This window comes from Diadema antillarum, unplaced genomic scaffold, assembly GCF_040938485.1.
Source record: "Diadema antillarum isolate AM-2024a unplaced genomic scaffold, OU_Dant_1.0 seq00002167_RagTag, whole genome shotgun sequence".
Classification (NCBI taxonomy): Eukaryota; Metazoa; Echinodermata; class Echinoidea; order Diadematoida; family Diadematidae; genus Diadema; species Diadema antillarum.
This window is the reverse complement of record NW_027272805.1, coordinates 21,985-36,774: the sequence shown is the minus strand read 5'-3', so window position 1 is coordinate 36,774 and position 14,790 is coordinate 21,985. Positions and strand designations below refer to the sequence as shown.

Below are 14,790 nucleotides of genomic sequence, written 5' to 3'. Positions count from 1 at the left end.
ACTTCTGGGGAGGGGGGGGGGGGGGCAAGTGTGTCAGGGAGCGACATTGTTATCAAGTAGACAAATTTTATTGTATTCTTCATGCCCCCGCTCCCCCCCCCCAAAAAAAAAATATCCCCTCAAAAAAGAGACAAAAAACACAAATGAACTTAAAAGAGGACAATAACGATGTATGTATTGATTTAGAGCATTGATAATGCCATCGTGCTATTTTTAATAGGCTTTGCCAGTTTTTAGCTAGAAAATGGACAAGATATAAATTTTACCTCTTCTCTTTCCCGATTCACTAGTTACTTATTCTATTTAAGATATTCTACCCTCCTGCTTTGACGTTTTGCAGTAAGATCTATTTGTAATTTTCTCTGTAACTATGATGTATGTCGCAGGGATTCACCTCAATTTTGTGGCTTGTGTTATTCTCTTCCAAACAGTACATTTTATCTTGAAATACAATAGCTGTTTTCATGAAATCATCTGGTTTTTTTTTCCGAATCCCTAACGCTACCTTAATAGACGATTACGTTATTTTTTATTTTTAATTGATACTAAATCAACACCCTCGCAGGTTTATTGTAGAAAGATCTGTTACACACTTTTACTGTACTTTGTTCATTTTTTTTCACAAACACACACCCATGCAAACGCAATGAAAGATCCTGATCATCTCGTGGGGGGGGGGGGGGGAGGGGGGGGGGGGGCAACTGATGGGGTAACACCCTGCCGGAGATGGCAACTCTTCTTTTCCATCTCTCATATCTTCCTATGCTATTACTGGTATCAGGACACCCTATACAATTAAGTGGTCGATAGGTGGCGCTGTTCATCCTGTCGGTCTCGTGGGCCTTCTTTGCTTAGTGTCGGTCTCGTGAACCTCTTTTGCGTAATGTCGGTCTCGTGAGCCTTGCATGCGTAGCGTCGGTCTCGTGGACCTTTTAAGTGTAGTGTCGGTCTCGTGGGCTTTGTTTGCTTACTGTCGAACTCGTGGGCCGTATAACTGGTGGGCTGTATGACTTGTGAGCTGTATGACTCGTGGGCTGTATGACTTGTGAGCTGTATAACTTGTGGGCTGTATGACTCGTGGGTGTCGGTCTCGTGACGTGCACCCGGTAGATGTTGGTGAAAATGCACCCATAAATCAGCATCTATATCGGATTCATCCTGCTAAGAGAGAACAGGTGGATAGGGAGGTAGATTTCATGCTTGCAAATGGAATCATAGAGCCCAGCAACTCAAACTGGAGTTCAACAGTAGTGCTAGTCGCAAAGGTAGACGGAACGTCCAGATTTTGTATAGATTACAGGAAGGTCAATACCATAACCAAGACTGATTCGTTTCCGCTTCCTTTGATTGAGGAATGTATTGATCGGGTAGGAAGTGCTGAGTATGTCAGCAAATTGGATTTGATGAAAGGGTATTGGCAGGTGCCATTAGACAAGGATGCAAGAGAGATCTCGGCGTTTTTCACGCCCTCCGGGTTATACCAGTGTCGTGTCATGCCCTTCGGGATGAAAAATTCCCCGCAACTTTTCAACGCATGATGAATCGAGTTATTGCTGGTCGTGATAACTGTGTTGTCTATATAGACGATGTGTTGGTTTTCAGCAATATGTGGGAGGAGCATGTTGCTCATCTTCGAGAGCTGTCCCGGAGGTTGTCACATGCAGGACGATGAATCTGGCCAAATGCAAGTTTGGGAAAGCTTGAGTGACTTACCTGGGTCACAAGGTAGGCCGAGGTAGCGTCGCACCACGAGATACCAAGGTCCGAGCCATCGTGGACTTCCCAGTGCCGGCATCGAAACGGGAGCTTCAGCGCTTTTTGGGAATGTGCGGATTGTACCGGAGATTCGTCCCCAACTTCAGTCACATGGTGGTGCCCTTGACGAACTTGTTGAAAAAGGGTACAACGTTCCAGTGGTCGGCGAGCTGCCAGGGTGCGTTCCAGAAGCTGAAGGCCGTCCTCATGAACGATCCCGTGCTCATCGCACCAAACTTCGAGAGGAGCTTCCAGCTGGCTACGGGTGCTAGTGACCGAGGAGTAGGAGCCGTGCTACTTCAGGACGACGACAACGGACACAGCAAACCTGTGTGTTTCTTCTCCAAAAAACTGAATCGCCATCAGCAAAAGTATTCGACTGTGGAGAAGGAATGTCTCAGTGTTGTTCTAGCCGTGCAACATTTCGAAGCGTATTTGGACGGTGGGAGAGACATCGTGGTGTACACTGACCATAACCCATTGACGTTTTTAGAACGCTTCAAGCACAAAAATCAGCGTCTCTTCCGTTGGAGTTTGATTCTCCAGCCGTACCCACTGAGAATTGTGCACATAGCAGGAAAGGACAACAAATTAGCAGACGCTTTGTCGCGAGTTTGAAACTGTGCACGCGCTGATAATGTTGCCGAACGATAACAATCTCAAATCTACAGTAACACCTACATCAAGCTGAACATTTCAAACAAGACTCAAAACAGGCAAGAAACTGATGATTTTGTTTTTGTATATGACAACGTATACATGTGTTCATGTATCCTCGTTCAGTTTTTCCTTTCCCAAGGATTTGTGAAGAAATTGTATTTATGTTAATCATGTTTGTTTTAAACGAAAAACAGTATGATTTATGTGAGTGATGCTAGGTATGAGAAAGTACTGGTACACAATATTCGATCTTTGTAAGAAAACATCACTTGAAAAATCTCATGTGTTACACGCCAAGCATTGTATGATATTTTGGAAACCCAACATTACAGGAAACGTCAGGATACAACATTTGTGGTGTGTAAGATTACAGTGAAAGCTGTGCTTCAGTTGCACACTTCTATTTTGAGTTCATTCAGTGTACCCCAAAGAGTCAAAGGATTCATATTGTTATGTATACCGATACATTACAGAGTTACTGCTAGCGAATGCAAAAATTAAACAAAGCAAAAAACAGTATAGCAAAACACAACCGGCCAGTCACAGGAAAACTGTTGATTAAATTTTGAGTTTTATGTCAACCAATTTGTGTTTAAACAAAAGAATTTATGTTGTTTTGTATTAATGAAAAAGTGTTGAGTGACAGTGAGGCATCAAAAAACCAAGACATAATGTCATTATTTTTTTTTTGTAAATTAATAACCTGTATATGTATTTCGTTACAGAGTGACAGAGTCACATTTGTGTGTCGAGTATGATCTCGATATTTTCCAGAGCTTGCACATAACGAGTGACAACACGTACATAATTATGTGTGAAGGGACAAAAAAGAAATGTCCGGTTGTTAAATATTTGTTGTTGTTTTGGCTAACTTATGACGCAGAGTTGACATAAGTATAAGATTTATTAGTAAGTACATTGAGTAGATGTACACATGTGTCATAGTGTTTAAATACGATGTTGTTATAATTAAGAGATGCGTGCTGTTACCTCATTCAGTGAAACTCCAGTGAAAGTTTGTGTTGGAGAAACAGACTCCCCTCGTCATCACCTACACCAAAGCAACAGCCCAAATCCCCAAAATATTGAGAAACTCTCTCCCCACCCTCCACAGAGCAGAAGAACTCCAAGCCATCTTCCCTGATCAACCCCCATAGTGTCCTACAAAAGAAGCGCATCCCTCCGTGACCTCCTTGTATGAGCAAGAGACCGACCCCCACAACCTACCCCCGCCACCGCTGGACCCCCAGACTTCTTTGAATGTAAATCCACGCGCTGCATTATGCACTCAGTACATCACAGAAACCAACGAATTCAAAAGCTCCATCACAGGCCAACACTACCCCATCACCACCCACATACACTGTAAATCGGAATGGACAATTTATTTAATAACCTGCAAAAAATGCCGAAAATAATAGGTCGGCAAAACTGAAACCTCACTCCACACAAGATTCTCTAACACCCGGTCAGAAATAAAAAAAACAAAAAACTTCCACACTCCCCAACGCAAATCACTCCCATACACTGTGCACTATAACCTGCCAGATCACACCATCAACGATCTCTCTATCAGTGGCATCGAAGTCATCCACAACAGAGAAAGGCCCACAATTCTCAAACGTGAATCATTTTGGATCAACAAACTCAAAACCCTCCAACCCAATGGCCTCAATGTAGAGGAATAGCCACCCCCACACAACCTTGTTTCCAAGCCCCCTTCCCCTCCCACTCCCACGCCATCAATTGGCGGCCACCTAGCCCACTTGCCCTGCATACGGAGTATTCTCATCCCCCCCCCCCCCCCCCAACCCCTCCTCCACCCACGCCCACGACCGAGCGCAATTGTCCGGGCCGGCGCGCCCACAGCCCATGCACTCCATTGTGTCCGCCTAGCCCCCGACGCAACCCGCCTTACCCCACTCTTTCACCGTCAGCTGATCATTGGCCTGTTCATCCTCCCGGAATTGCGACAACCATTGCGCCAATTGCTGCTAAAAAAATGGACGCAGGCAGATGAAACCATACACCCACACACACACACACACACACACATAAACACACATACAGACCTAGAAACAAACAGGCACACACACACGCACATGCAGACACTCTCCACAACCCTACTAAACCCCACCTCATGCTCTAATAACCCCATCATTAGCCTCACAACCTCGCTGAGCTGCCCTCCTAGCCCACACACAACACCTCACCTTAGCAGGCCTAACTCCAGCCACCACCACAGTAACAATCAGCACCTCTTTTTTCATATTCACCAATTATTTAGAACAACCCTTAATGTTCGGAATATTCAGTGTTGTTACTGTGTTTAGTTGTCCATTAGCCTACCCCCGTTTTTATGTTTTTCTCCAATACCACCAGAATGTCTTGGTTCCCCACAACCGGCTGCAAATTGACTGCCGGTATGTAACCGGCCAAATGTGAAGTGTGCATCTCACACCGTAGGTATTTATAGATCCTTACGTATTTACCTTGAATGCTGTTAAACACATTATCATACACTTATTTCCGGTTAAGAACGCTACTTATGTGCTCTGTTCTGTTTCCTCTCTTTCACATGTCTGTTTGTGCGTACACATCCCTATCCATTGTGTGTGCGCAGATGTGTAGTCATACGTATTTGGAAATGCTTATAAGGTATGCTTGTTTGTGATTGTATGTATGCAAGTTATATTATGCAAGATTGATAGATATATACACTCCCATTTGTGTAATTATTCTATGCCGTCTCTGCCTCTTTCACTGTCGTTATTATTTTCACGGAGGGGGGTGATGTAAAACGGAGCTAAAAACACCCATCACATCAGGAGGTAGGTAAAATGACATTGCCTCAATAAAGTCTTCCATTTGATTTGACACATGAAATCTTCACTCAGTTTCTTTTTCTTTAAATTCAATTCTAGTGAAGAGACAGTTACCATCCACATTATATTGTAAGACATGTTACATGTATCATCTAAGAAGCGACACTTATGATAGGTATTTAATATAATATATAAGAAAGGCGGTTATTTGTGTTTCGTGGGATGTATGAAACTATGACATTATAGACTAATCCACCTTCATGAGGACTTACCACCATTACCATTGCTTTGTAGAATTGATGTGACATTTAGAGGGGTAATAATGTCGCAATGACACACAATGCAAGTGGTTGATTTATTGTGCTATGACTTTTACGGGATTATTCTAGTGATGCTAATCCAGTATACCATCGAACGAACCGATTTTCGTATGAGTTCACCAAATAATCTTTGTTTTATTATAACAGATTAAATTTCAGCATGGTGTGACTTTTTTTCCATGAAAGTCTTTGGTTGTCTGTTCAACGACTTATTATTTTTTGTTTTTGTTTTATGAATACTGAAAACAAATATCTGCTCTTTAGTTCAGTCTCATTTATTTTCATGTGTGTGTGTGTGTGGGGGGGGGGGGGGGATTAATGCATTGTAAGATACCTTTGTTCTTGATGCTAATTCGGCGAGAGTGAGGTAGAAATCGTCTGTGATTCTGGCATCCTCTAGCTCCAGAGTCCGAAGGTTTGGCATGGTGCAGATGATTTCTGCTAAGGCTCTTGATCCAACAATCGAAATTGTAGCTAATTCCATTGATAGTTCCTTTTTCTATGTAGCATCACAGGAGGAGGTAAAAGTATACGTTGACAGAATTACTATTCAAATTCATGTAAATGCACTGTATGTCTTTTATCCCTACTCATTCACATTTTATCCCCCTCAAAAAATAAAGCTTCATAATGTAGACATAAAAGTGGGAAAAGACAATCATGAATTATCATTAAGGCGACTGGAACACTTTGACATAGATTTTATACCTTAAAGAACAATGTTACGTTAAATTTCTTCCTTAACTGTCCGTATAATGATTAATAACACAATACCATAATCTGATGTCACATATTACACTTTCAATCAAAACGAGTTCAATAATTTCTGTGACATATTTCCCCACTCTCCTGAAAGTCAAAGTGAAGTAAATTTAGAGAAGCACAGAGAAAGAAAAAAAAAAATGAAATACCGATCTTCGTTTCACTCCTGAAAGAAAAGGAGAAGCCTGATGCTGATGGTGTCCGATATATGCCCGTTCAAGACTTAGAAGATGTGACACTGCGCAGATGAATTGGACTAAGGCCTGCCATGTCGCAGCCGAGATGTCAGATCCTTCATGTTGACACAGTGATAAGAACTGTGAAGTACTGTAGAGGGGAGTCTTCGAAGTCTAATGCATAAAACAATGTTACACACAAAGGACATTTAATTCGCCATATCAATTGGCATAATGTTGCTCTTTCCTAGCACTATTCTAGTCAACATCATCTATTTCACTACAATCGAGATGAAATGAAACGACACTTGGGCTAATTATGTAGTTAGTGCTATGTCTAAAGTACCAGTAAGTGTAATAACATGTACTAGTATGCACATGATGCACCTTTAATGCCCACGCTACGAATATACAACAATGGAACTATAAGTCCTACAATACCCGTTTAAAATGAAATTCATAATGAAAATGAAAATCATAAAAACGATAAAAAATCAAATACTCTCCATCCTTCATGCTATGGTCGTGTAGCAACAAACGTGAACTCACAGATCTATAAGGGCAGCTGGTTTTTATATGTTACATTATTGACAAGAAAACTATTATTTGCAGTGTTATGAGTGAAAAAAGGGGGTTTACATGTCATGTTTTGTTCGTATGTAGTATGTAATTATTCCTACAGTGCATATAAATTCACCATATATATTTCCATTAAATGCTCCCATCCCGATTTATGTTTTTAATGTTTATTTCTTTATCACTCCATGTATTTGTTGTGACAAAAAGCTTAGGAAGACAATCCTGATAAATTTTGAAAGCTTCTACAATCCTGCCATCCAGAGACTTTCTTTGAAATTATTCATGTCACACCCTTTTACAAGGATACATAAATATCTACCCATTTCTCTATATATTCCTTGTTACGGTGCGTCATTACATAGCCCAGATATTTTGGAGATCATAAAAGGAAAAAAGAAACACGTATCAATCCAATTTTGACGAATATACTTTATAGCATGGAGAGGTCTATTCTTAAAAAAAAAATTACATGTCTGCGTATGAAAGTAGAAACATGGCCTAACCTCTATACCAAATACAAATCTGCCCCAACCCCCTCCCCCCCCCCAAAAAAAAAACATGCGATATTACACAGCTTGTGTGCCGACCCATTACATTATACATACATTGTTGATAATTTCAAAGAGGACATAATTCAATAGTGAAAGCCAGTGATCACGAATTATGTGATCGTCACCAATATCAACCTGACGTGAAAACATGAACATTCTACATTATTACTGTTTTATTCAATGTTGATAACAGTTTCATTTTTATTTCTTGGGGTAGTTAATGGTAAGCGGCTTCATCATGTTTTTTTTTTTTTTAATCGAAAAAAAAAATAAACGTGTACTAAAGATTCCCTGTAAAGTAAGTAACACCAAGCGAATACATACATACACACACACACACACAAAATGGTATACCCCTCCTCCAATTGTTAATGTTGATGTTGTGAGGCAGACAGAGATATTGTCTGCTATGATGACATTCTTCAGCTCCAGATCCCGAAGGTTTGGCATGGTGGAGATACTCTGAGCGTAGGCCTGTAATGCAGCAGCAGAGATGAAAGGTCCTCCACAGTGTCTGATTGATTCCAGCTATCGTAGAATTGAAGGTAATATCATACAGTGGTATTGATGATGATTACGATTTCATATGCTCATAGAATCTGAGATACCCCTATTATATTTATATACATATGTATAGGTAAACACACACACACAAACAAACATCTAATGTACATATATATATATATATATATATATATATATATATATACATATGTATATATATATATATATATATATATATATATATATAAGTATTGCAACAAGTTCACTCTGTTGACAGCAGGTTCATCCGTATTTTATTGCTACTCGGAGTTTCATGCCACCTTCATTTAGGGGCAATCATCAGGCAATGATTAAATACATCCCAGAAATGCATTTGGATATCGATCACTCTTCATAGAAGGATAGAATCACCAAGTGTATATACATATATATATATATATATATATATATATATATATATATATGTATACATATATATATAGTTGAAAGAAATTGCATACCAATTTCTTTCAACTATATGCATCCAACAATGCGGCACCGCGTACGTTCGGGACCCAGGGAACTATTTATCACATTATATATATATATATATATATATATATATATATATATATATATATATATATTTATTTATTAACACAACCCTTGCCGGCACCGAGAGGTAGATCATGAAATGAAGACTTAATGATTGTAGCTGTGGAGTGAAGAGGAGGGGGATGATGTAAAACACAGATTAAAACACCCATCACTTCAATAAGTAGATACGATGACATTGCCTCATTAAAGTTTTCCATTTAATTTTACACAAACAATCTTTATTATTTTTTCTATCCTATTAAAGAAACCACTACCATCCACATTTGTAATATTAGTACATGTATCTTCTAAGGAGTGACACCTAAAGTTATATAGGATTATGGGGTTATGCCAGCATCTCCTTTTCAATTTTCAGTAGACCTCAATATTGGAATCATTGTTTTGTGTACTTGGGAAACCCAACCCAATTATTCCTTCATTTTATTAAAAAAAAATCGGTTTCTGATCGAATGAAACAATCCTTCTGTATTAAAGAAAACTTTGTAATTTCATTCATTTTCGATTCTAATCAAAACGGTCAACATGAATCTCTCCTCTATGGCCCACTATACGATATTACACTGGAATATAACAAATGCAAATTAAGATACCCTTGCTTCTGATGCTGATGTCTTAAGGGCAAGAAAGAAACCGTCGGCTATGTTGACTTCCTCTAGCTCCAGAGTCTTAAGGTTTGGCATGGTGCAAATACTCTTGGCATATGCCTCTGATGCAGCAGGAGAAATGTCAAGTCCTCCAGAGTGTTTGATTGATTCCAGCTGTGCAGTACAGAAAGAGGGTGAGAAATAAAATAAAATACTAATGGAAGACTATCCTGTCAGTGTGAATATAATACCTCCATGTTTTCATCCCTTTTCCTCCCTCCGACACAAACAAATACGAACAACACATAAACAAAGAGTACATATTATCAAATAAGGATCCCGACCGATTGGCATGGAGGCTTGTAAAAATTTTCATTCTGAAGACATAATGTAACATTGTGGTCACATAACTGTAAGTTTGAACAAAGCAACAATCTACACCACAAGTTAAAAATCCATGAATTCAGATTCTGAATGTTTGGTGGGTAATAGGTGCTTTTTTTTTCCTCACAAACCTTGGCAGCACCAAGAGGTAGATCATGAAATGTAGACCTATGGATTTGAGCTGTGGAGCGAAGAGGAGGGGGATGATGTAAAACACAGATTAAAACACCCATCACTTCAGCAAGTAGATACGATGACATTGCCTCAATAAAGTTTTTCATTTAATTTTACACATGCAATCTTTATTATTTTTTTCTATCCTATTAAAGAAACCACTACCATCCACATTTGTAATATTAGTACATGTATCTTCTAAGGAGTGACACCTAAAGGTATATAGGATTATGGGGTTATGCTAGCATCTCCTATTCAATTTTCAGTAGACATTAATATTGGAATGATTGTTTTGTGTACTTGGGAAACCCAACCCATTTATTCCTTCATTTTATTTAAAAAAATCGATTTCTGATCGAATGATTACAATCCTTCTGTATCAAAGAAAACTTTGTAATTCCATTCATTTTCGATTCTATTCAAAACGGTCAACATAAATCTCTCCTCTATGGCCCACTATACGATATAACACTGGAATATAACAAATACAAATTAAGATACCCTTGCTTCTGATGCTGATGTCTTGAGGGCAAGAAAGAAACCGTCGGGTATGTTGAATTTCTCTAGCTCCAGAGTCTCAAGGTTTGGCATGGTGCAAATACTCTTGGCATATGCCTCTGATGCAGCAGCAGAAATGTCAAGTTTTCCATAGTGTCTGATTAATTCCAACTGTGCAGTACAGAAGGAGGGTGAGAAATAACATAAAATACTAAGGGAAGACTATCCTGTCAGTGTGAATATAATACCTCCATGTTTTCACCCCTTTTCCTCCCTCCGACACACCCAAATACGAACAACACATAAACAAAGAGTACATAATTATCGAATAAGGATCCCGACCGATTGGCATGGAGGCTTGTAACAATTTTCATTCTGAAGACATAATGTAACATTGTGGTCACATAACTGTAAGTTTGAACAAAGCAACAACCTACACCACAAGTAAAAAATCCATGAATTCAGGTTCTTAATGTTAGGCATGTAACAGGTGCTCTTTTTTTTTAACACAAACCTTGGCGGCACCAAGAGGTGGATCATAAAATATGGACTTATGGATTTGAGCTGTGGAGCGAAGGGGGGTGATTTGAAACTCAGATAAAAAAACCCCATCTCTTCCGGCAGAAAATGGAATCTTTTCAATTTATATCATACAGGTGTTGATGATGAAGTGAAGAGGAGGGGGATGATGTAAAACACAGATTAAAACACCCATCACTTCAATAAGTAGATACGATGACATTGCCTCATTAAAGTTTTCCATTTAATTTTACACATAAAATCTTTATTATTTTTTCTATCCTATTAAAGAAACCACTACCATCCACATTTGTAATATTAGTACATGTATCTTCTAAGGAGTGACACCTAAAGTTATGTAGGATTGTGGGGTTATGCCAGCATCTCCTATTCAATTTTCAGTAGACATTAATATTGGAATGATTGTTTTGTGTACTTGGGAAACCCAACCCATTTATTCCTTCATTTTATTTAAAAAAATCGGTTTCTGATCGAATGATTACAATCCTTCTGTATTAAAGAAAACTTTTTAATTCCATTTATTTTCGATTCTAATCAAAACGGTCAACATAAATCTCTCCTCTATGGCCCACTATACGATATTACACTGGAATATAACAAATGCAAATTAAGATACCCTTGCTTCTGATGCTGATGTCTTGAGGGCAAGAAAGAAACCGTCGGGTATGTTGAATTTCTCTAGCTCCAGAGTCTCAAGGTTTGGCATGGTGCAAATACTCTTGGCATATGCCTCTGATGCAGCAGCAGAAATGTCAAGTTTTCCATAGTGTCTGATTAATTCCAACTGTGCAGTACAGAAGGAGGGTGAGAAATAACATAAAATACTAAGGGAAGACTATCCTGTTAGTGTGAATATAATACCTCCATGTTTTCACCCCTTTTCCTCCCTCCGACAGACACAAATACGAACAACACATAAACAAAGAGTACATAATTATTATCGAATAAGGATCCCGACCGATTGGCATGGAGGCTTGTAACAATTTTCATTCTGAAGACATAATGTAACATTGCGGTCACATAACTGTAAGTTTGAACAAAGCAACAACCTACACCACAAGTAAAAAATCCATGAATTCAGATTCTTAATGTAATAGGCATGTAACAGGTGCTTTTTTTTCAAACACAAACCTTGGCGGCACCAAGAGGTAGATCATGAAATGTGGACTTATGGATTTGAGCTGTGGAGCGAGGGGGGGGGGGGGGATTGATTTGAAACACAGATAAAAAAAAACCATCTCTTCCGACAGAAAATGGCATCTTCTCAATATCATACAGGTATTGATGATGAAGTGAAGAGGAGGGGGATGATGTAAAACACAGATTAAAGCACCCATCACTTCAGTAAGTAGATACGATGACATTGCCTCAATAAAATTTTCCATGTAATTTTACACATACAATCTTTATTATTTTTTCTATCCTATTAAAAAAACCACTACCATCCACATTTGTAATATTAGTACATGTATCTTCTAAGGAGTGACACCTAAAGTTATATAGGATTACGGAGTTATGACAGCATCTCCTATTCAATTTTCAGTAGACATTAATATTGGAATCATTGTTTTGTGTACTTGGGAAACCCCACCCATTTATTCCTTCATTTCATTAAAAAAAATCAATTTCTGATCGAATGATTACAATCCTTCTGTATCAAAGAAAACTTTGTAATTCCGTTCATTTTCGATTCTAATCAAAACGGTCAACATGAATCTCTCCTCTATGGTCCACTATACGATATTACAATGGAATATAACAAATACAAATTAAGATACCCTTGCTTCTGATGCTGATGTCTTGAGGGCAAGAAAGAAACCGTCGGCTATCTTGAATTCCTCTAGCTCCAGAGTCTCAAGGTTTGGCATGGTGCAAATACTCTTGGCATATGCCTCTGATGCAGCAGCAGAAATGTCAAGTTTTCCATAGTGTCTGATTAATTCCAACTGTGCAGTACAGAAGGAGGGTGAGAAATAACATAAAATACTAAGGGAAGACTATCCTGTCAGTGTGAATATAATACCTCCATGTTTTCACCCCTTTTCCTCCCTCCGACACACCCAAATACGAACAACACATAAACAAAGAGTACATAATTATCGAATAAGGATCCCGACCGATTGGCATGGAGGCTTGTAACAATTTTCATTCTGAAGACATAATGTAACATTGTGGTCACATAACTGTAAGTTTGAACAAAGCAACAACCTACACCACAAGTAAAAAATCCATGAATTCAGGTTCTTAATGTTAGGCATGTAACAGGTGCTCTTTTTTTTTAACACAAACCTTGGCGGCACCAAGAGGTGGATCATAAAATATGGACTTATGGATTTGAGCTGTGGAGCGAAGGGGGGTGATTTGAAACTCAGATAAAAAAACCCCATCTCTTCCGGCAGAAAATGGAATCTTTTCAATTTATATCATACAGGTGTTGATGATGAAGTGAAGAGGAGGGGGATGATGTAAAACACAGATTAAAACACCCATCACTTCAATAAGTAGATACGATGACATTGCCTCATTAAAGTTTTCCATTTAATTTTACACATAAAATCTTTATTATTTTTTCTATCCTATTAAAGAAACCACTACCATCCACATTTGTAATATTAGTACATGTATCTTCTAAGGAGTGACACCTAAAGTTATGTAGGATTGTGGGGTTATGCCAGCATCTCCTATTCAATTTTCAGTAGACATTAATATTGGAATGATTGTTTTGTGTACTTGGGAAACCCAACCCATTTATTCCTTCATTTTATTTAAAAAAATCGGTTTCTGATCGAATGATTACAATCCTTCTGTATTAAAGAAAACTTTTTAATTCCATTCATTTTCGATTCTAATCAAAACGGTCAACATAAATCTCTCCTCTATGGCCCACTATACGATATTACACTGGAATATAACAAATGCAAATTAAGATACCCTTGCTTCTGATGCTGATGTCTTGAGGGCAAGAAAGAAACCGTCGGGTATGTTGAATTTCTCTAGCTCCAGAGTCTCAAGGTTTGGCATGGTGCAAATACTCTTGGCATATGCCTCTGATGCAGCAGCAGAAATGTCAAGTTTTCCATAGTGTTTGATTGATTCCAGCTGTGCAGTACAGAAGGAGGGTGAGAAATAACATAAAATACTAAGGGAAGACTATCCTGTTAGTGTGAATATAATACCTCCATGTTTTCACCCCTTTTCCTCCCTCCGACAGACACAAATACGAACAACACATAAACAAAGAGTACATAATTATTATCGAATAAGGATCCCGACCGATTGGCATGGAGGCTTGTAACAATTTTCATTCTGAAGACATAATGTAACATTGCGGTCACATAACTGTAAGTTTGAACAAAGCAACAACCTACACCACAAGTAAAAAATCCATGAATTCAGATTCTTAATGTAATAGGCATGTAACAGGTGCTTTTTTTTCAAACACAAACCTTGGCGGCACCAAGAGGTAGATCATGAAATGTGGACTTATGGATTTGAGCTGTGGAGCGAAGGGGGGGGGGGGATTGATTTGAAACACAGATTAAAAAAAACCATCTCTTCCGACAGAAAATGGCATCTTCTCAATATCATACAGGTATTGATGATGAAGTGAAGAGGAGGGGGATGATGTAAAACACAGATTAAAGCACCCATCACTTCAGTAAGTAGATACGATGACATTGCCTCAATAAAATTTTCCATGTAATTTTACACATACAATCTTTATTATTTTTTCTATCCTATTAAAGAAACCACTACCATCCACATTTGTAATATTAGTACATGTATCTTCTAAGGAGTGACACCTAAAGTTATATAGGATTACGGAGTTATGACAGCATCTCCTATTCAATTTTCAGTAGACATTAATATTGGAATCATTG

At 38.5% G+C, this 14,790-nt stretch overlaps 1 protein-coding gene across 1 annotated transcript in view; it reads right to left on the bottom strand.

The window, feature by feature from the left end:
* LOC139714119 (uncharacterized) overlaps positions 1-13,973 on the bottom strand; it is a 47,427-nt gene extending 33,454 nt beyond the window's left edge. Inside the window, exons 1-8 of the mRNA XM_071625839.1 lie at positions 13,841-13,973; positions 12,688-12,855; positions 11,526-11,693; positions 10,373-10,540; positions 9,320-9,487; positions 7,983-8,156; positions 6,472-6,672; positions 5,895-6,059 (exon numbers count right to left, since the gene is read on the bottom strand). Coding sequence (XP_071481940.1) covers positions 5,895-6,059; positions 6,472-6,672; positions 7,983-8,156; positions 9,320-9,487; positions 10,373-10,540; positions 11,526-11,693; positions 12,688-12,855; positions 13,841-13,930 — 1,302 coding nt within the window. The 5' untranslated portion in view covers positions 13,931-13,973. The remainder of the gene's footprint in view (positions 1-5,894; positions 6,060-6,471; positions 6,673-7,982; positions 8,157-9,319; positions 9,488-10,372; positions 10,541-11,525; positions 11,694-12,687; positions 12,856-13,840) is intronic.
* Between the last annotated feature and the right edge of the window lie 817 nt (positions 13,974-14,790).